Source organism: Pseudorasbora parva, chromosome 22 (assembly GCF_024679245.1).
Source record: "Pseudorasbora parva isolate DD20220531a chromosome 22, ASM2467924v1, whole genome shotgun sequence".
Lineage (NCBI taxonomy): Eukaryota > Metazoa > Chordata > Actinopteri > Cypriniformes > Gobionidae > Pseudorasbora > Pseudorasbora parva.
This window is the reverse complement of record NC_090193.1, coordinates 16,144,286-16,165,294: the sequence shown is the minus strand read 5'-3', so window position 1 is coordinate 16,165,294 and position 21,009 is coordinate 16,144,286. Positions and strand designations below refer to the sequence as shown.

The 21,009-nt window shown below is 37.9% G+C and overlaps 1 protein-coding gene and 1 pseudogene across 1 annotated transcript in view; both read left to right on the top strand.

Annotated features, from left to right (window-relative positions):
• The window catches only part of wdr18 (WD repeat domain 18), a 131,351-nt gene that overhangs the window by 72,149 nt on the left and 38,193 nt on the right, over nt 1-21,009 (top strand). Inside the window, exons 6-7 of the mRNA XM_067431129.1 lie at nt 13,989-14,053; nt 15,634-15,758. Coding sequence (XP_067287230.1) covers nt 13,989-14,053; nt 15,634-15,758 — 190 coding nt within the window. The remainder of the gene's footprint in view (nt 1-13,988; nt 14,054-15,633; nt 15,759-21,009) is intronic.
• On the top strand, nt 11,028-11,144 carry LOC137058960 (5S ribosomal RNA; annotated as a pseudogene).

Below are 21,009 nucleotides of genomic sequence, written 5' to 3'. Positions count from 1 at the left end.
GTGGAACATAAAATGACTTTAGTAGAATGTTCATGCTGCTGTTTTCCATGTAATATAAGTGAATGTTGACATGGGGCTGTCAAGCTTCAAAAGTGACAAAAAACAGTCCATATGACTTGTGCACTGTATTCTAAGTTTTATGAAGGCATATGATAGATTTGTGGAAGAAACAAATCTCTTTATTTATTAATAAAGACTTCTTTGTTGCAGCTCTCGAATCTCATTCACATTTATCACTATGGCTTCTCATGAGTTACTTGTGATTTGTGTACCGCTTTATTATGGCCAGTGTTGGTGTAACTCATCGCAAGTAACTTATGTAATCAGATTACTTTTTCAGGTAATTAGTAAAGTAATGCATTTAAAACTAAATATTTTACTTTGATCTCTCCTGTCACCATGTTGAGTGAAATCATCAGTAAGCGCAGAGGAGTGCATCATCATAAACATGATGGTTATTGTAGTAGTTCTAGACTAAATGTGAGCATGCATTTACTCATCGCACTACAAAAAATATATAATATCTGTGAAATGCACAATCAGAATACTACGCAAACTTCCAAAAATTAAATGTTAAAATATAACAAATATTTTTATGCATTTAATCTGTTAGTTATTTTATTCTGTTAGAATACAACAGACAATTTATTAACATATTGAATAACATTTTATTCTGTTAGTGTGTCTGTGAATATTAAACAGAAAAAGACTTTTAAATATGAATCCTGCTGCAGCATAAAATGTCATAAACGTTAGATCTTTTAGACAAGATTTCTTTGGCCTGTTTTGGGCAGATTATTAAGTATTTACTTGAAAATAGCTAGTGTCACATCAATAAAGCTTTTGTTCGCAAAGTTCTGCTCAGATGCTATGTGTAGCCATTAAAATGTATTTTGTTTCAAATTGATATTTAAATATTATAGCCTAATGTTATTTTTTTAATCTAATATATATGAGGCTTATTCATTATGTGGCTCATTATGCAGCTCATAATGGGTTCTTTTTTTCTCTCAGGTGTAAATCACATCATTATTCATGATCATTCACATCCCTTCATTTATGGCCTTTGTATAGAAGTGTCTTACAAAATGCAAATCAATATATGCTTTATGTGAATAAGTAGGCACAATGATTCTCACATCAGTTTGATTTAAGAACTCTAGGCAACATCACTCATTAGTCTAAAGTCTTGAAGACATTTCTATTGTCTGTTTAGTGGCCATAATTTGGTGTCTTGCATTTAGTTTTGTTTTCAGAAACCAGGCATAGAAGTTTTTCTCTCAAAAATACAAGCATGTAGATAAATGTTGCTCTCATTATGATAGTCCGATTTGTGCTGAATGCAGTGTAGTGACACTACTGCCATTAATATGTTTATAAGCAACTGAAAAACAAAACAAATATCAGAGCATGTCAAAACTTCCAAAGGGCTCTAAAACAGCTCAGAATTCAGAGGATTAAAGGTGCCCTAGAATGATTTGAAACAATATGTTAAATTATTTCAGCAGCTCACAGCACACTGCAGTTCTGACACCGTCCTGACAGAGCACAGACCGACTAAATGACACTTTAAGCAGAACATCTCAAATGAAGATTGATAAAATGCAGCCTACTTGTTTTGGCGTTTTGAGATCATCCGCACATGAGAAGGAGCTCGCTTTTGTGCGGTTGCCAGATTTCAGTAATTAAATCCCCCAAACAGTGTAACAAAAAACATACTATCCAGTGTTTTAACTAAACATGTCCAATCTGGCAACCATATGCACGCAAGCTCTCTCTTGCGCGCGGATGATCTGAAAACCCCAATAAACAAGTAAGCTGCATTTTAGCAATCTCCATTGACTATCGTTTTAACGTGTATGGTGGAAAAGGTGACGTTTACTAGAAGGATCATGTGAACGATCTGTTAGCAAAGTATCTACGGTTGTATTTTGTAATACAAAATAATATTAATCTTTGTCATTAGACACACTATTTAGTTTCTGTATGGCATTTGGAGTTTCCTATCGTTACTTTACTAGCATCATTTAATCAGAAATCGTTTAAACAGCTAGTCAATAAGTGAATAAATCACTACTTACTGCTTGCAGGAATACAGTTGTAATTGCCCCTTTCTTCAGTTTAAGATGCTGAGTGAAGCTTGCTTGAAATGGGCCGAACAAACGGACGATTTGTTGCGGTATCTGATTATAATAAACCTCAACCATGTGTCATGAGAGCCGTTTTTGCTATCTTCGAGTGTCTTATTTACCATCAGTAGATTCGGCTTGTTTGGTCATATGCAAATGTTGGGGGCGTGCATATAAAAGATCCCAAACATTTGCGTCACAGTTGGATTTATGTTGAGAAGCACTTTTTTTTCCGTGGAGTTTTTGATTTACGAGATTTACATAAGAAATAGGACACAATGGTGTTTGAGACTCACAGTATGTGATGTCCATGTACTGAACTCTTATTATTTCACTATGGCAAGGTTAAATCAATTTTTCATTCTAGGGCACCTTTAAGGGAGTAATGCAAAATTGCAATGCATTATTTTTAAAAGTAACTTTCCTAAACACTGTTTATGGCCAATAACTGACAAATGCTTTAAATGCGAAGTTATGGCATCACAAAATTAATGTACTGAATGAACAAATAGCATTTTTCTAATTGCTGTAAACTGCATTTAATAAAAATCAGCATGCACAATTAAATATCCTCTATTGACCAATACAGACTAATAAAAAAATAATAAAAACTCCAATATTTGCTGATAACTAATAGGGTACCAATATAATATATCGTATACATCCTTTAATTTTTGCCTTGTGGACATAAAAAAAAAAAAAAAAAAAACTTGATAAGAGCAGAAGGAAGGAAGAAACATTTAGAGGAACCAACACTTGGCAGCGAGATCCCATCCTTTCCTAGTCAGCACTTAATACAAAGATTTATCTTATAGCGCTGGCCATAAATTAATTATTAAATTAATTAAATTAAATTATAATTAAATTATTCCTGAGCTCATATTGAAAAGCCTGACAGATGCTTAAGAGAGAATTTTTTATGAATAAACATGTTTCTTCTTGAAGTGTGTATTTTCTTGATGAATGTATCAGGACAGATAAGGAATGAATCACACACAGTTTCACCCCAGTTTAAAGTAACACAGAACACATGCAGAAATTCATGCTTTCTCTCACACATTCATTGGCTTAAAACATGCATATAGAGCTAAAAAAAGAAAAAGAAAAAGGGCCTTAAAAGACAACTCCGGGGAATTTTTACATTTATTTTGATCGTTATACCTTTGAGAGTACAGTTTATAGAAAAAAAACAAAACAAATCAGATTGGTGCTTGCAGCACGGAGCTACTACAGTTAATGCCCAGAGCCCCCCCTCAGCTAAAACGGCAGCTATGGGGGCATAAACGGGTGTCTTTGTGCCTCTTAACAGACACAAAATGCAATTCAAATGTCTGTCCGACATGAACAAGTCCCTTACATGACAACGAGATGCGTTTAGCCACTTAGCCATTGTTTAAATTCATTGAAACAGTATTAGACGGCTTGTATCTCGCGCTGAAGTCCAGTGGGAACGTTGTTGTAGCCGGAAAAAAAGGCAAATATTCCAGTTGGGAAGAGCGTTGTGTGTGTAAAGCATGATCATTTTATTACTGCACATCTTTCCTCAAGCCATGTGTGCCCAAATGAAATAAAGTTCACATTACCTCCACAGTTGTTACACCCGTCTTCGCCCACGGAATGGTATTTTTCTTCTGCCCGCTGTGTTGTGTCTGTGTAAGTTAGTCATCTGTGTCAAGTGTTCGCTGCAAATTTTCACATTCTTTTGCCATAATTCAGAAAGGCACAAACGCGAACCATTTCTATTTCACTTGTGAGCCCGATCGGATCATCACTGATGTCCAGTCACAAACGAATCGTTCTTTTTAACCGGTTCTTTTTAGTGAACCTGGCGAACCAGTTCACCATATCGGACTGAATCGTTCTAAACGGTTCGCGTCTCAAATCAGCGCTGACCACACAGGTTACTTTAGTTGCTCACTTTCTGACATGAGTGACAGTCCCTCCGAATAGAAATAAACTAATGTCTTGAATTATATGTTGTAACTCCAACCGTTCACTGAACTGAGTCATGTTTTGCTGAGAGATCTGATGAACTCACGAGCCGCTGATACTGAGCATGAGCGAGTAACTGAACGAGCAGCGGTCCTCAGGATCAGCAGTACAGAATTGAAAACCGATTCTTGTGGACACTTTCAATTCTGAGAACCGACGAGCTGATGAGCAGAGCACACAACGCTCTTCCCAACTGGACTATTTGCCTTTTTTTCGGCTACAACGGAGTCCCCACGGGACTTCAGCGCGAGACACAGCGACCCGGCTAAAACAGGTGAATTTAAACAATGGCTAAGTGGCTAAACGCATCTCGTTGTCATGTAAGGGACTTGTTCATGTTAGACAGACATTTTTATTGCATTTTGTGTCTGTTAAGAGGCACAAAGACACCCGTTACGTTTATGTCCCCATAGCTGCCGTTTTAGCTGAGGGGGGCTCTGGGCATTAACTGTAATAACTCAGTGTTGCAAGCACCAATTCGGTTAGTTTTTTTTTTCTTCTATAGACTGTACTCACAAAGATTTAACGATCAAGATAAACGTAAAAATTCGCCAGAGTTGTCCTTTAAGGCCTTTTTTGTTTTTGTTTGTTTGTTTTAGCTATTTGCATGTTTTTAGCCAATGTATGTGTGAGAGAAAGCATGAATTTCTGCATGTGTTTCTAAACAACTTTAAACTGGGGTGAAACTGTGTGTGATTCATTCCCAATCTGTCCTGATACCTTCATCATCATTCTTAAACTTTAATCAGGGCATTAATGAGCTGGTAATGACGTGCTTTTTCAGCCTCTTGGTTTTTCATTTTGTTCCTCGCGTCTGGAATCTCAGCCAGCCTTAGTAGTCTACAGGGTTTCCTGATTTATTTATTTTCTCATGTCTCTAAAACCTTTCAAGATGTTCAAAGGCTATTTATTGATAGACTCGAATCTCTTTGACTTCTAATGGTGTTTTTTACACTCGTAATAATTTAATAATTTAAAGTCTACTGTCTTAGAGTTGATTTCATAGTGAGATTATTTGGTGGGATATAAAAAATAGGGATGGGAATTACCGATAGGGCTACCGTCAGGATTTACTAAAGACATTCAGTGAAAAATTTGTGTGAAAAGCCATGGACACCGTTATTTCTTGTGGCTGACCGGCAAAATTTATGGGAGAGTATTTAAATTAATCATCCTAAGGTTTACACTAATCAGTTTACTTGTCTTTGCACCATTTACCCCCCCAAAAGCATGTCTTAAATCAGGCGCTAATTTCCGCTGCTCTGGGTAGATTGGTGGCCATTTTGGAAATGATCTAGCTGTGTTCTTTAAAGGGGGGGGTGAAATGCTGTTTCATGCATACTGAGCTTTTTACACTGTTAAAGACTTGGATTCCCATCCTAAACATAGACAAAGTTTCAAAAACTAATGTTGGACGTTTGATGGAGTATTTCTGTGTTAAAAATACTCCTTCCGGTTTCTCACACGTTTCGGCGAGTTTTTTTCGAGTATGGCTCAACTTGACGTTAATAAATCGGAAGGTCCTTGTATGGGCCGTACGGGCTCTTCTCCCGGTAGGGTGTGCGCGCGCGTCACTAGAGCGAGAGAGGAAATGCACGCCCGTAAACACTCAGGTGCAGATCCAGGCGCCGCGCTCCACTTTATTCCTATGGGTGACTTCAACGCTTCAGCACAGCATTCCGGGAAGGCAGCGCTGCATTTGACCCGATTTGAACGCAGAAATGACGGGAAGCTTCACAACGCTTCAGTCGCGTCGCAAAAGTGGATCTCCACCGTTCACTGCTGTCAGGACTTCACCAAATCATACCAAAGAAGTGTGTTTTTGACGGAGCGGTCCCAGCGATAAAGGTTCGGTCCTGCTTTGGAAGCAGCCGGTGAGTAAAACTGCTTCAAATGTCTGTGTTGTTGGCTCGTTGCGTGAGTAAACATCAGTAAACGACACGATCGCGTGCTTCGTCATTCAAATGTGCTAACGGACTCCATTGTTGTTCTATGTATAACGTTACACTAGTCTGACGTGCAAAACCGTTTTGCTTGGTACTGCTAAGGTTTAGTCGCATACAATAGTCCATAAAGCGAATCATGTCCTCATAAACTGCGAGTAAAGACACACAAATGTTGACAGGTCACTAAATACAGTACATACCACAGAGACGGAAGTCCTGCTGTAGCCGTTTCTTCTGTTCAATTTATTTCAGCCTCTGAATGATTCTGGATAATTATCTGTATTAGCTGAGCTCGATAGCCATGAGTTTCTCCACGCTTGAGGACATCACCACTTTGCGCTCTCGTCATTCTTTAGCTCCGCCAAAGGTGCTCGGTTTTTCCCGGAAAGACTCGGTACAGCCTATATTTCTTTTATAAATATAATAAAACTAAAGACTTTTCGGAGATATGAAGGATGCAATACTACTCTATAGGTACTCACTTTAATTTTTCCTGTTCAATAAATCTGACCTTAAAGCTTCACTGTGTAACTTTTTCAGTTTATTCTTAGCTAAAAACATTTAGTTCTTTCAAAAATATATGTGCTCATTAATGTATATTTACTTTTTTCAAGTAATAAAGTATTCTCTTAAGTTTATAATATAATATGCCATTGAAAATACATACGGGTGAGGGGTTCGAATGCCGGTCGTCATGTTGCCCCTCCATCTTGACAGTACATTAGCCAAAGAGGGACATACCCGTAAATTAAAGCTTCGCTTTTTGCGTTAATGAACGAGGTCGAACTGGAAGCTATGTTAATCTTGGACTAAATTGGCCACCGTAGGAGTTAAAACGAAATTGGAATTGAGAGGAACAGAAACTAATATTCACTGGATGTCATATACCTTTTCACCACTAGATGGGGGGAAATATCACACAGTGTAGCTTTAAAAATATTATATGCTAAAATATGACTAGAAGAATTGAACTGCTAGATTATCAATGCCTCAATGTTTTGATTGAATAAACACCAGTAAACTGAAGCCTGTTCTACATGACACATCTATATATGAGATTAATCAGATATCCTTGATACACAACATAAATGTAACATTACAACTAGCATCTGCACAAAAGGAACTGAATTAAGTTGCATACTAGCCAGAAAGTCTAACTTCAAGGTTCTCTTCTCGTAACAACGTGCGGAAACACGGCAACATGGGCAAAGATATGTCTGTAAGAATTCCCATTCTATCAACCTTATCCCTACACCCCATGACGCTTTGCGTGAATTTGCGCAATCTTCAGTTAAGCTGTAAACATCAGTGAAAGGCTTCCTCAGTAAACGCAATAATACATTTAAAAAAAAAATTAGGTGACATTATTCTACTCATCCTTTAACCATCGAGCATTAAAAGGACATTTAAAATAGTAAAACAAGGCATCAACAGACCATGAATAATGGCAAAATCGTGACTTGAAGCAGCAGTAAGGGACAGGGTAAATATCAGTGTAATATACACTAAAAGTGTTGGGACACCCAAAGCATTGAGAATTCACATAATTGAATTCAAGTGTTCCAATCACTTCCATGGCCACAGGTGTATAAAATCAAGCACCCAGGCATGGAGATGCTTCTACAAACGTGTGAAAGAATGATTTGCTCAGGAGCTCAGTGAATTCAAGCGTGGTACCGTGATAGGTTGCCATCTGTGCAATAAGTCCATTTGTGAAATTTCCTCACTACTAAATATTCCATGGTTAACTGTTAGTGGTATTATAATAAAGTGGAATTAATTGGGAATAACAGCAACTTAGCCACAAAGTTGTAGGCCACGTAAAATCACAGAGTGGGGTTAGCGAATGTATAGGTGGACAGCGCGAAGAAGTCACTAACTTTTTGCAATAGCTATAGAACTTCAAACTTCCTGTGGCCTTCAGATTAGCTCAAGAATGGTGTGTAGAGAGCTTCATGGAAGGGGTGTCCATGGCCGAGCAGCTGCATCCAAGCCTTACATTACCAAGTGTCGGATGCAGTGGTGTAAATAATGCTGCTACTGGACTCAAGAGCAGTGGAGACGTGTTCTCTGGAGTGACAAATTACTCCTTTTGGTCTGGCAATATGATGGACGAGTCTGGGTTTGGCGGGTGAGTCAAGAGAACAGTACTTGCCTGACTGCATTGTGCCAAGTGTATAGTTTGGTGGAGGGGGGGTTATGGTGTGGGGGGTTGGGCTTTGCTCCTTAGGTTCTGTGAAAAAAAATTGTAAATGCTTTAGCATACCAAAACATTTTGGACAATTTCATACACCCAACATTGTGGGAACAGTTTGGGGATGGCCCCTTCCTGTTCCATCATAACTCATAAGCAATATAAGCAAGGTCCTTAAAGATATGGATGAGTGAGTTATGTGTGGAGGAACTAATAATTTAAAATGATTAGTTTCAGTCTTTTTGAATGGAAACTGCCCAGACCAGAAGTGCCACCCATAATTCACAACTCAGTAGGCTCGTCATGAATAATGTGGATAGTATTCTCCTTTTATTGTTATGTAAAGGGCAGATTGGTGCTGCACACCTTGCACTGTATTTTCACCTACGTTATCAAGTAATTCCAGAAGCCATTACAATAAACAAATGAACACAGCGTAAACCAAACTCACGTATGGCAGTTTGGCGCTGCATATCCTACACTTAACTTGCATTTCACTAGCCTAGAAATCTAGACGCACCCTAGCGGCTGCAAATCTAATCTGCTCACGAGTGTCGTCTAGCAACTCTCAATACCCTTCTGAGCTGTAAACACTAAACTTTTGTCGGGCCAATCACATCGTGTATAGAGTCGGTGGGCGGGGCCATAATGACGACAGCCAGGCTGTGTTTGCGTGCTTCTAGTAAACACAGAAAATGGCGAACGGCGGCCTTTAGAATCAGCTTTGACCGCGACTCTGGAAGACTCGGAGTTAAGCTTTTGTCTAAGGAAAGAACAAAGAAAGGTTTGCTCATTCTTAAAAAGGGAAGATGTGTTCGGAGTTTTGCCGACCGGATACGGTGAATTTTTAATCTATCAAGGAGCTCCGTTTCACCTTCGTTGCTCTGGTTGGTTGTAGCGCTATCCTATCGCGTGCAGAGGGAGTTTGAAAGACAACCGTTTATCCCGCCCCTCGGATTGAGCCCTGTCTATGGTGAGTTTCCAGACCAAACATCTTGATGTGGGTCTGGCTTGTCAGGCTTGCATTTCACTGTATTCCACAATAAACTCTTGCACATCCCTAACAATAAGTCTTAGGAGTCTTGAAATGTGGCATCCTGACTTCATTCCAAAACATTGGCCTCAATTTTCTTGTTCTGATTGGCTTAGGCAGTTTCCTTTGAACAAAATACAATCACTTGCCAGTAAAATTTGTGGAAAACAAAACATTCTTCTCATCATGCAGGGCTAGATGATGTGCCTTATGGTGTATAAGATTTCATGTCAAAAATTATGATTTTTTATTTATTTAGTTGTGACCTTATACAGTTCTGTTAACCTTTCTTATCTCAGTCCAGCAGTTTCACTGACCTCTTCACCCCGCTACAAGGGTTGAAAGTGCTTCCTCAGCTCAAATTCCTTCCCCTTGTTTTTCCGATTGTCTTTTGTGATGAATAAGGGTTGAATTTGTCATATTTAGATGGAAAAGGGCTTTCTGGCTGGAAAGCTTAGAATTCCCTTCCTGTTTGAAGACGAAAGACAGAGAGGGAAAATTAAGAGATGCAAAGAGAAAAATACAGAGAGAGAAAGTGTTACTGCTGAAGGTCTTTAAACTCTAATCCTGTCAAGGCTCTCTGCCTCAGAAAGACATCTGTTTAACTTAAACTCATGCTCTGAACAGCCTTGCTGTATACAAACGCTTGCTTAATTTGCTTTTAGAATATATTTTCCCCATCAAGAACAGATAAAAGGAACCGATCAAAATGAAAATCCTGGCATTATTTATTTATCTTCATGGTGTTGCAAACTCAAAGGGCTTTTTTATTTTTATTTGAAGAAAAAGCACCATGGACGTGTCTCATATATATCCGTGGTGGTTTTTCTTGTGGAAGTTTTTTGCGGTTCCCATTCACTGTAACTGAAAAGAGTGACCAGCATATTATTCAGGATGCTTCATTTGTTGTTTATATTAAAGGAACAGGATATTATGTTTTAGTTCAATTGTAAATTTAGTTAATTAGTATAACATGACCACAATTTAACAAATAATTAATTAGGCTTGGGAACATTTTATTATTTCATGGCCATGCTATCTATTTTTCTTTCTGTTTGGTGATTTGTACATAAGTGTCAACAAGTCTTTATTATTATTATTTTTGTTACGTTACATTTAGTTACTATAACAACTATTTTCCTTTTTCCTACGCCCCATGCTGCTTTGTGCAAATTATGGGAATAACTTCTGTTAAACTGTGAACAATCAGGAAAAGCTTCGCTTTATGAATGCGATACGCTTTTTTAAAAAAATTTAAAAAACGGGTTACAATGAAATTGCATTATTTTACTAGGACATGTACTGTACACTTTTAAAAGGACAATTTAAAAGTGTAAAAGCATTACCAAATTACTACAACAGACTATGAGTAATACCCAAAACTTGATTCTTTTTACAGATATATTACAGATGTATTAAATATCACTGTAGTAAATCTGAAAAATCACATGTACATAAGTCACAGCCGTTGCCATGACATTCATTGCAACTCAGGTGCGTCTTGTTTCCACTGATCATCCTTGAGATGTTTCTACAACTTAAAAAGTCCACCTGTGGTAAATTCAGTTGATTGGACATGATTAGGAAAGGCACACAACCGGTCTATATAAGATCCCACAGTTAAAGCTTGGAACAACTTACTTACAACTTAATCTGCAAGAACAAATACATTTGTTTGTTTTCTCGAGGTGGCAAGAACAAGAACAAAGTTCGTTCTCACAGTACATTCAGCAGCCAGCAGCCATATCACCCTGTAGCCCAAGACTGGTTTCCCACTGAAGCTAAGCAGGGCCGAGCCTGGTCAGTACCTGGATGGGAGACCAACTGGGAAAACCAGGTAGCTGCTGGTAGAGCTGTTAGTGAGGCCAGCAGGGGGCGCTCACCCTGTGGTCTGTGTGGGTCCTAACACCCCAGTATAGTGATGGGGACACTGTACTGTCAAAGAGCACCGTCCTTCGGATGAGACGTTAAACCGAGGTCCTGACTCTCTGTGGTCGTTAAAAATCCCAGGATGTTCTTCGATAAAGAGTAGGGGTGTAACCCCGGCATCCTGGCCAAATTTGCCCACTGGCCTCTGTCCATCATGGCCTCCTAATCTTCCCCCTATCCTGATTGGCTTAATCACTCGGTCTCCTCTCCACCAATCAGCTGGTGTGTGGTGAGCGTTCTGGCGCAATATGGCTGCCGTCGCATCATCCAAGTGGATGCTGCACATTGGTGGTGGTTGAGGAGATTCCCCCTTCTATGTAAAGCGCTTTGAGTGCCTAGAAAAGCGCTATATAAATGTAATGAATTATTATTATTATTATTCCATACTTCACGAGAAAAGCAGGTGCTGATCATCTGCGTTTCTCCGCATTAACCCCACCCGCTTTAAATGTCTGACCAATCACACAATAGTTATTGGACACGCGCAAGAAAAAAGTTCTGCTCAGGCGATGTGTCGAGAAAAAGCTGCGAGAACTCCCAAACCAGGGCTGCGAGAGCAAAATGATGTCATTTTGTTCTTGCAGCCCTGGGAGCGAGAACTTTTCTTGCGGAGTATGTTGCAGCCTTAAAGCTTGGAACATACTCTGCAAGAACAAAGAAATTTGTTCGTTTTCTCGAGGTGGCAAGAAAGAGAACAAAGTTTGTTTTGGCCAGTGCATTCATACTTCACGAGAAAAGCAGGTGCCGATAGTTCTCGGACACCCACAATTTCTACTACATTAATGACCCAGTTTAAATACAGATTCATCTTCCCAGCGCTGAAGTACCCCTTTAATCAGAAGGAAAGGAATGCAGTGACTTTCCTTAGATATTCTTGTTGTATCATGTCACATTAAAATACCACAATTTTAAAATGTATTCTTGTCGCTTCATAACATTAAGATTGAACCACTGTAGTCATATGGACCATTTTAGCCATGCATTTTCTACCTTTTTAGAGCTTGTAGGTGGTCGTTGTGTTGTTGTCTATGTGGAGTCAGAAAGCTCTCAAACTAAAATATTGTAATTTGTGTTCTCCGAAGATTAGGAAAGGTCTTACGGGTTTGGAATGACATGAGGATGAGTAATTAATGACAGAATTAAAATTTTTGGATGAACCAATCCATTAAGTCTGAATCAGGCTTAAATTGGTTTGAAATTGACACCAGTCTTAATGTTTACATCTAAGTAGAGTTTGCAGTTATGGTGAGGGGCATGACATTTCCAGAACATGTTCTAAATGGTTAGACAGGGTAAACCCAGCCTTATTTGCTGGCAATTAGATTTTGTCCTGCAACTCAGTCTGGAAAACTATACATTAATTTCAACAGCTTCGGTTACACTTTTGCAGGAACCAATCATAGACTGGCTTATCTAACCTGGCCCTCTATTGATGGGTTTAACACGACGGATAGAGAAACAATGGGTCGTTGCCTGTTGATCATGCCTCTTGTGGTCTGATTGGTTGAAGGACTTTCTAATTGCATAGTCATTTGAATAATGCCCGTTGATCACGCCTCTTGTGCAGTAGAAAGCAGAGCAGACTCCCCAGACCAATGTTCAATATTAAATTGAGCTTGGTCTGGTGATACGAAGACAACTACATGGTGCCAATCACAACAGACTGGGCCAGCTAACCAGTTACAGCACATTTTGTATTTCGGAAGGAGGGGCTTCATGGGAATGTGTTTTTTGAACAATTAAGCAGGATTCAAGAACACCCAAAAAACTCAATCAAGACTTCGTAAAAAGGCATAATAGAACCCCTTTAAGCACATAAACTCAAATCCTTGTGGTAGCTTCTAGCACATTTTTATGTTTTATTGCACACATTGGTTTTAGATATGTTTTAGTACAACGTTCAAAGTATAATGTTTTTTAATTAACTTTATTGAACACATTGTGAAAGTCTCTTCAAGTAATTTAAACCACAAACTTCCTTTTAATCATAAATCAAAAACTGCTATTCTAAAAACACATTAGATATTCCAGAGGGAACTCATGGCTTGAAATTGCCAATTCTCTTCTGGGTTCCAGGACTGAACTGGAAACTGAACAGCTCTATTATTTGAATTATAACAAGGTCTCTCAACTATTTCCTCCTCCTAATCACATGGATTTTATTTTCCGACCAGTGCGATGTCTGTCTGTATTAATGTGCAAATCTGAATATGAAAGACATGCTTTTCCTTCCAGAATGTCTCGAGATCTCCTCCTGGCTTTAACTCTTCCTGTCATGTATTATTGATGCTCCTTATTGCCAGTCTTTAAAGAGGTGATGTAATGATTTGAGTCAGCAATGGTCCAGTCCAGGCCACCATACTTCTCCTACAGCCTCTTCCTTAATTAATGCCATTAAGTTAATCGATCAGACCGTTTAGGAGACAGTCGGGGCTAAATCCCCTTGTACCTAATGGAGGCTGGAGGACGGAGCGTGATTGTGTGTGTACCAAGACTGTACGCTAATTGATTCGAATGAAACAAATTCTTAGCCAGTGCTCAACTATAAGGTTATTTTGTTTCAGTTGCCCCAGTCGGCATAAAAACATGTACATGATAAACGAGTGTAAGATGTAGCGAGACCTGTAACTCTAACAGTGACCCCAAGCCAGCAGGCTGTCGTTATTATCAACCCATGATCGCATATGGATGGTTCTCTCCACATTAAACATTAATGTTTCTCCTTCCCCTTTGTTCTTTTTCTTTCCTTCTTTCCTGCTTGGCAGAGTTTAAGCCGGGATAAAACCTTCCAGTCAGACAGCGACGGGAATCAGGTGTTCAAAGGACACGGGTGAGGTTTTCTGCTCTTTTGTGTGACCCATGTGTCTGCCCTCAGTCATTACTTCAGGAAAAGTCTTGCGTTTTTTTGCTGGAGCACAAAGTTCAGTCAGTAGAAGGAAGAAAGGTGAAAGTTTCTGGCTTCTTCTCTGGAGCGGTCTCATTTTGGATTAAATTCCTTCTTTCTGTCCTTTGTGCTGAAGCTCTGCCTGTAAGATGGTGCAGGCAGGAGGTATAATCACAGCCTCTATTTGCTGTGCGGTTTTCAGGTTACACACAGCGAGAATTGCAGAATTGGCAGCGGCTGGTGGCAGAAAGGGTGTCATTTGGCGTAAAACTTTGTATCTTTAACAAACACATGTTCATTTATTAGAGGATAAACATTTTATTGTGGCTTTGACTAAGTTTAAATACTCTTATTAATATTTTTATATAAGATAAATAAATAATCTATTTTAAATAAGATAATTATACAAAACTTTTGACCAGTAGTGCATATGTCTTATCACGTGATCATTCAGAAATCATTCTAACATGCTGATTTAGTGATCAAGAAACATTTCTTATTATTATCAATGTTGAAAACTATTTTATTCTGCTTAATATTTCTGTTGGAAAAAAAGGAATAATTTGTCAAATAAAGATGCATTCAAATGATTAAAAGTGACAGGAAAGACATTTATAATGTTACAACTGTGTTTTCTATTTCAACTAAATGCTGTTGTTTAGAAGTTTATGCACAAAGAATCCTGATTTTTTTTTTTTTTTTTAATCAAAGTTTTCACACAGATTTCAGGCAGCCACAACTGTTTTTTTTCTTCAACATTGATAATAATAAAAAGAACCATTATTAAAGGTTCACCCACAAATTCAAATTATATATGTTTATATTCTTACTCCCTGGGCTTCCAAGATATGAGAGACTTTGTTTCTTCAGAAGAACACAATTGAAGATTTTTAACTCCAACCGTTGCTGTCTGTCAGTTGTATAATGCATGTGAATGGTAACACAATCTCTGAGAGTAAAACAAAAAACAAAAGAACATGCACAGACAAATCTACATTAAACCCTGTAGCTCATGACAAACATCAGATAAACATAAACAGATACATTTTTGCGTGAACTATCACTTTAGTAGTTGAGTATCAATATTAATTGATGATAACTGAGCAACAAATCAGCATATTCTAATTATTTCTGAGGTATTATGTGACACTGACGACTGAAGTAATGATGTTGAAAATGTACTGTGGCTTTTCCTTCACAGGCTTGACAAGAATAAATCAAGTTTTTCCTCAATATTACTGTTTTTAATGTATTTTTGATCAAATAAATGCAGCCTTGGTCATACTACACTCCTTTCATAAACAGCCTTAAACTTTTAATTGAAGGATTTTAAATGTACATTTTTTGTGTTTGATTGGAACCTGCTTTTCCTATACGAGCACCATGTCTGGAGCATTTATGTTAACTACCATATTATGACTGCATTATTATTTTTAAAAAACATAAGCAGGCATGTAGAGCATATAAAACCTGCATAAATCTGCACATAGACTTTTCACTATAACAGTCTTTCTCCTCCTGGACAGAAATCTGGTGACATGTCTGTCTGTGTCCATGGACGGCACACTCCTGCTGTCTGGCTCCAATGACGAGACTGTCAGAATGTGGGACGTTCAGAGCAAGCAGTGCATATGGTCCATCAACCACAAGGGTAAGCAACAAGCTCTCGCTCGCTCTCTTTCTCTCAGCTTGATTTCCTTGTCTACAGGCAATATCTGCTCCTATATACAATCACCCCTCAACCACCCCAGCATCCTTCAGTGCTCAGCCAGGCTTGCTGACTCTTCTTTCCTCCCTGGCAGCTTGACCAGTCTGCTTGCCCAGGTGTCTGGTCTCTCGCACGTTGGCCGTGACTGGCTGGCGGTAGCACAGGAATGATAAGATTCTGCAGTGATAGTGACACAGCGTGCTCTGTTGTGGTTCTGATCCGTGAATGCGTTCTGTCAGCGCTGCTTGGGTTTGACAGTAGTTCACCCTCCACGGAACACAAAACAACCTCATTTTCCTGTTTGGCTTCCCTGGGTTAGATTTTTCTCTCTCTTCTTTCTGTCAGGTATGGAAATATGGAATATGGAGGAGTTCTAGGACACTTGTATAACCAATGTAGGCGAGAACATTCTTTATTAACACGTCGTCTTGTGCACGGTTCACCAGTGCACATCACTTCTTCCAAATGAAAAATAAGCTTCTTTCCCTGAGACCAGTGTTAATTTCACTGATGAAAATTTTCAACAACCTTTTTTCACTGATGAAAACGAGACGATAACTAAATAAAAACCGGTTTTGGATGACAATAACTATGACACAAATCTACTGTCATTTTTGTCAACGAATAAAAATGAGACATGTTAGAAAGGGACAATTAAGCTTGGGATACTCTGCAAGAACAAAGAAATAAGTTTGTTTTCTCGAGGCGGCAAGAACAAGAACAAAGTTCGTTACTTCATAAGAAAGGCAGGTGCCAAACATCTCAGTTTCTCAGCATAAACCCCGCCCACTTTACATTTCTGACCAATCATACATTTGGAAGCCCGTTTCCGCCACCAAATAAAAAAATTAATAGAGTAATCGCCACTTTTTATCACAGAATTCCGACTTTTTTTCTCACAAGTTATAAAGTCAGAATTCTGAGATGTAAACTCGCAATGGTGCAATTTAAATTTTGAGGTAGAAACTCGCTATTGCATTATATAGTCACAATTCTGACTTTATATTACACAGTTAAGAGTTTATATCTCAGAATTCTGACTTCACAGCTCTGGGAAAAAAAATTAAGGACCACTTAACATTGAAAAAATGGTCTCTTAATTTTTTCCAGAGCTGTATATTACATAATTCTGACTTTATATCACAGGATTGTTATGTTATAACTCGCAATTACTATTTAAATTGTTTTATTTAGTGGCGGAAATGGGCTTCTATAAGAACAAGCTACAAGAACTCCTAAACCAGGGTTACGAGAACAAAATGACCCTGGGAGTAAGACATTTTTCTCCGTTCTTGCGGAGTAAGGCCTTTAGGGAAGAGATCCAGTCAGAACTGATGTCCTGTGTGTAATAGATGCTCACATTTGATTTGTAATGGGCTGATCTAACCGCGGGGAAATGCGGCGCTGTTGCGCATTCTATTGGCTCACGCAACAGAGCTTCAGAGCGGCTCAATCAATGAATAACCCACATTCATGCCAGGTGATTGTTTATGAACTGATGTATGAGGTATAATGACAATGTTTATTTTATGATGTTAATACAGTAATATATTAAAAAGGTGCAGGCACAGACATTTCAAAATAAGAGTATTAAGAGTAAATAATGTGTATTTTGAGCTTGTTTATAATTAAAAGTAATTTATAGTCATTATATATTCATTTTTGGCTACACAATAAACTGTATTTAATTCATGAATTCATTCCCGTTTAATTCATAGTCTGGAAAGTCTAAGAACAGTATTTGACATATCATCCAGTAAAGTATCAAAGTTAAAATAGTTAACTAAAACCATTAATAATAAAAATTATTTATTATGTATGAATTAATTATTAACTGAATTAAAAAAATAAAATAAACTTAAACTTGTTTGAAGCTTTAGCTTAAACTGACATACCAACTAAAACAGAAATACAAAATTATAAAAAACTATATAGGTGTTTTTTAAAAAGCAAGCAAAAAAGTGGATTGAGCTCTCTTTTGTGTTTTTTTGCACTTCAACGGTCAAAAACACAATTATGTCAAAATGTACCTTTTGAAATGTATTCATGTAAGCCGGTTATGTAATGCTTACATGCTCAGTGCATTACAATTGAGCTAAAAATCTTAGGATATTTAGTCGACAAAAACTAGATTAAAACTACAATTAATTCAGGTGACTAAAATATGACTCAAACTAAATGGCATTTTAGTCAAAAGACTATGAATAAAACTAAATCCAAATTTGCTGTCAAAATGAACACTGCCTGAGACAGTGTTTCTTTTCAGCTGATACTTGGCTAATGCCTAGTTGGTCAGTGTTTTTTCCCCAATCCTGTTCTTGGAGAAACCCCAACACTATATTTTTAAACTCTTCCTAATCAAACACACCTGATTCAGAAATAGATGGGTCCGATATGGGAGACATCCAAAATGTGCACTGTCGATGTGCCTCCAAGAACAGAATTGGGAAACAACTCAATAGGCATTTAGGGATTTTTTAATAGGTTGATAACATTTAAAAGTATAAAAGATTAAAAAAAAAAAAAAAAAAAATTTAATTAAAAAAATTTAAATGTATAAAATATGTAAAAATGTAACTTTATGCCCCCAAAACATTATTTAAATTATTTTTGAATTCAGAACAGGATATTCATCATATAACAAGTGTATTCATTGTATGCATGAATTGCCTTAATATATTTTTTAATAAATTACAAATGGACCAAAAATTACATCATGTCACTGACACTTATGCTCATGATATATACAAATACAATGTTTGAATATATCCAAAACAGATGCTATAATTGAATATACGTGATAAATAATAAATGTTGCTAAATAAATGCTCCAAAAAATCCTGCTCTACAGTTGTTTCTATTGCTTAATACCCGGGTCACTAAGAAATGTCATTTAACGCAAATGCTATTTCATGTTGACTTTAAATTCTTATATTTTGACGTTAATAACTGAAAAATTGTCTGAATCTGTATTCCTGATCCTGTATCAGTAACAACCCTTCAGTACTCCAAATATCCTTCAGCCTTTTAATGAGTCAGTGTGAAGACCTTGGCAGTTCTGATGGACTACTGAATTCTCTCTCATTTTTCTCCCGTGAGGTGAAATCACTAATTAGCTCGCTTCACTCTTTCAACATACAGATGAGCTTTGGTCGTCCTGGGTTACGGGCGGGAGGATGAAAGAATTTTTCCATTAATTTCATTCCGGCAGACTCCAGAGAAACTCACATTGCCAGATTACATTGCATGGCCAGCAGTCCTTAACACGTGTTATTTCCAGTAGTGATGCACCGTTCATGATTTTTCATGGAAGATTACAACAAATGCATGTTTTGTTTGTTTGCTCTATAACAGGAAAACTGGCCTAAAACAAAAAAAGGCAATCACTGCATTTCACGATCCAAACATACATACCTGTGTTCTCTTCTTTTTATCCATCTTCAGAGTGTCTCTGGCCTGTGTTAATGTCCTGTTTACAGACTTATAATATTTCCACACAAATTACATTTTGGAATATCATTGCAATGCAGTTGGTCTGCAAGTCCAGAATAGTGATCGGCCGAAATACAACTAAAATCCAGTGAGTTCCAATTTATGGTCAGTCGACCGGTGCATCTCTAATTTTCACTATTGTTATCGAACTGTTTTTGAACGCAATTGCTTAATGCTCTATGCTTTCCTTTACTTGATTACTTATTTTGTGCGAAGGAAAAAAATCCATCGCTGGAAAACTCTAAGGTAATTTGTCAGATGTAGAGGCGAAGGGCAAGCAGTATTGCAGTGAGAAAAAAATCAAGCTGATGAATTAGTTTTCATTCTTGCCATTGTTGCCCTGGTGGTCAATGAGGGCTAAAGGACCACAGATGTCAGAGCCCTTTGAGCAGGCTAGAGATTTTAAAGGCAATTTAGTTCTCTTGATTTGAACAAATTAGAACCAAATTATTGTGATAACCCTTAGCCTCTAGTTCATTATCTGTCCTCTCAACTCAGAGAAAGAGAGAGAGTGAGAGAGAGTTAGGCTGTGGGGTTACAGCGGGTATTGTTTATATATCCTCAGATTGATGCAGGCTAAATTACCCCGTTGACTTTGAGGGCCTTTGATCAAATACCTGCTATAATTAAACAGCTCTGGGAGGTTTAAAGGTTCTTAGTTAATAAGCAATGTGCTATGTGTCAGACTGACTCTCCGATTCTGAGAATTTTTGTATTAATTAGAAATAGACAGATCTCATGGTGGATCAAGAGTTTTGTGCATTTTGTTATAAATCCACCCAAATCCCTTGGACCATGATGGTGGACTAATCGAGTATTTGTCCAATCTTGTAGTTCTAGTATTGAGTAGTCCAATCTAGCTATTTTTGAACACTTTCTTATGTAAGAAGCGTGTCTCATTGGGATGAGGTGAACTGTGAAACCAGCCAATGTACATCTTACTAGAAGAATATCATACAGTCTGACCAGAAACGGTTGTAAATGGTGCATCCGGCGTTACCAGTTAACACTATTAATTGGTTAATATCGGTCTATCTGTACTAATATGTATGAATTTGAAACACTGTTTTAATTGGTACCATATAGCAGTAAAAACTACTGGACAAATATCTGCTATTGTGCATACATTTTGAAGCACTGTTTTTGATGGCACCAAGTATTTAAAGGTGCGCTATGTAGTATTTTTGCAGTAAAATATCCAATAACCACCAGGCCAGTGTTACAATATCCCAAATGTTTCCAACTATTTGTAAATTGTGAGAAAATTGCTATTTTAACGTAGCTGGGACATCTGAGGGAGTTGCCTGTCAAAGGTGCCAGTGACTCCCTTCATAATAAAAGTCCCACTGCTTGCGTGCTGTGTGTTTGTGTAACAATCACTCCAGCGGCCTTGCTCAGCTCCACAACACTCGGTCCTGCTCTGCTTTATACTACAGTAACATTAATAATTACATCAACAAACATGATTTCTACCCAAGACCTATCCCGATTATTTTATTCCAAGTTATTGTGCAACTACTAAAATAGCCTAGTAAGCATATTCAGTGGTGCGGATTAATTCAGGCAGGACTGTGTGTAGACGTATTTTATTATGTGTTATGAGGTGGTCCGCAAAATTTTTTGATTACAAATAGTGGTCCACACACACAAAAAGTTTGAAAACCCCTGCTCTAGCGGACGGAAAAGTTATATAGTGTAGCTT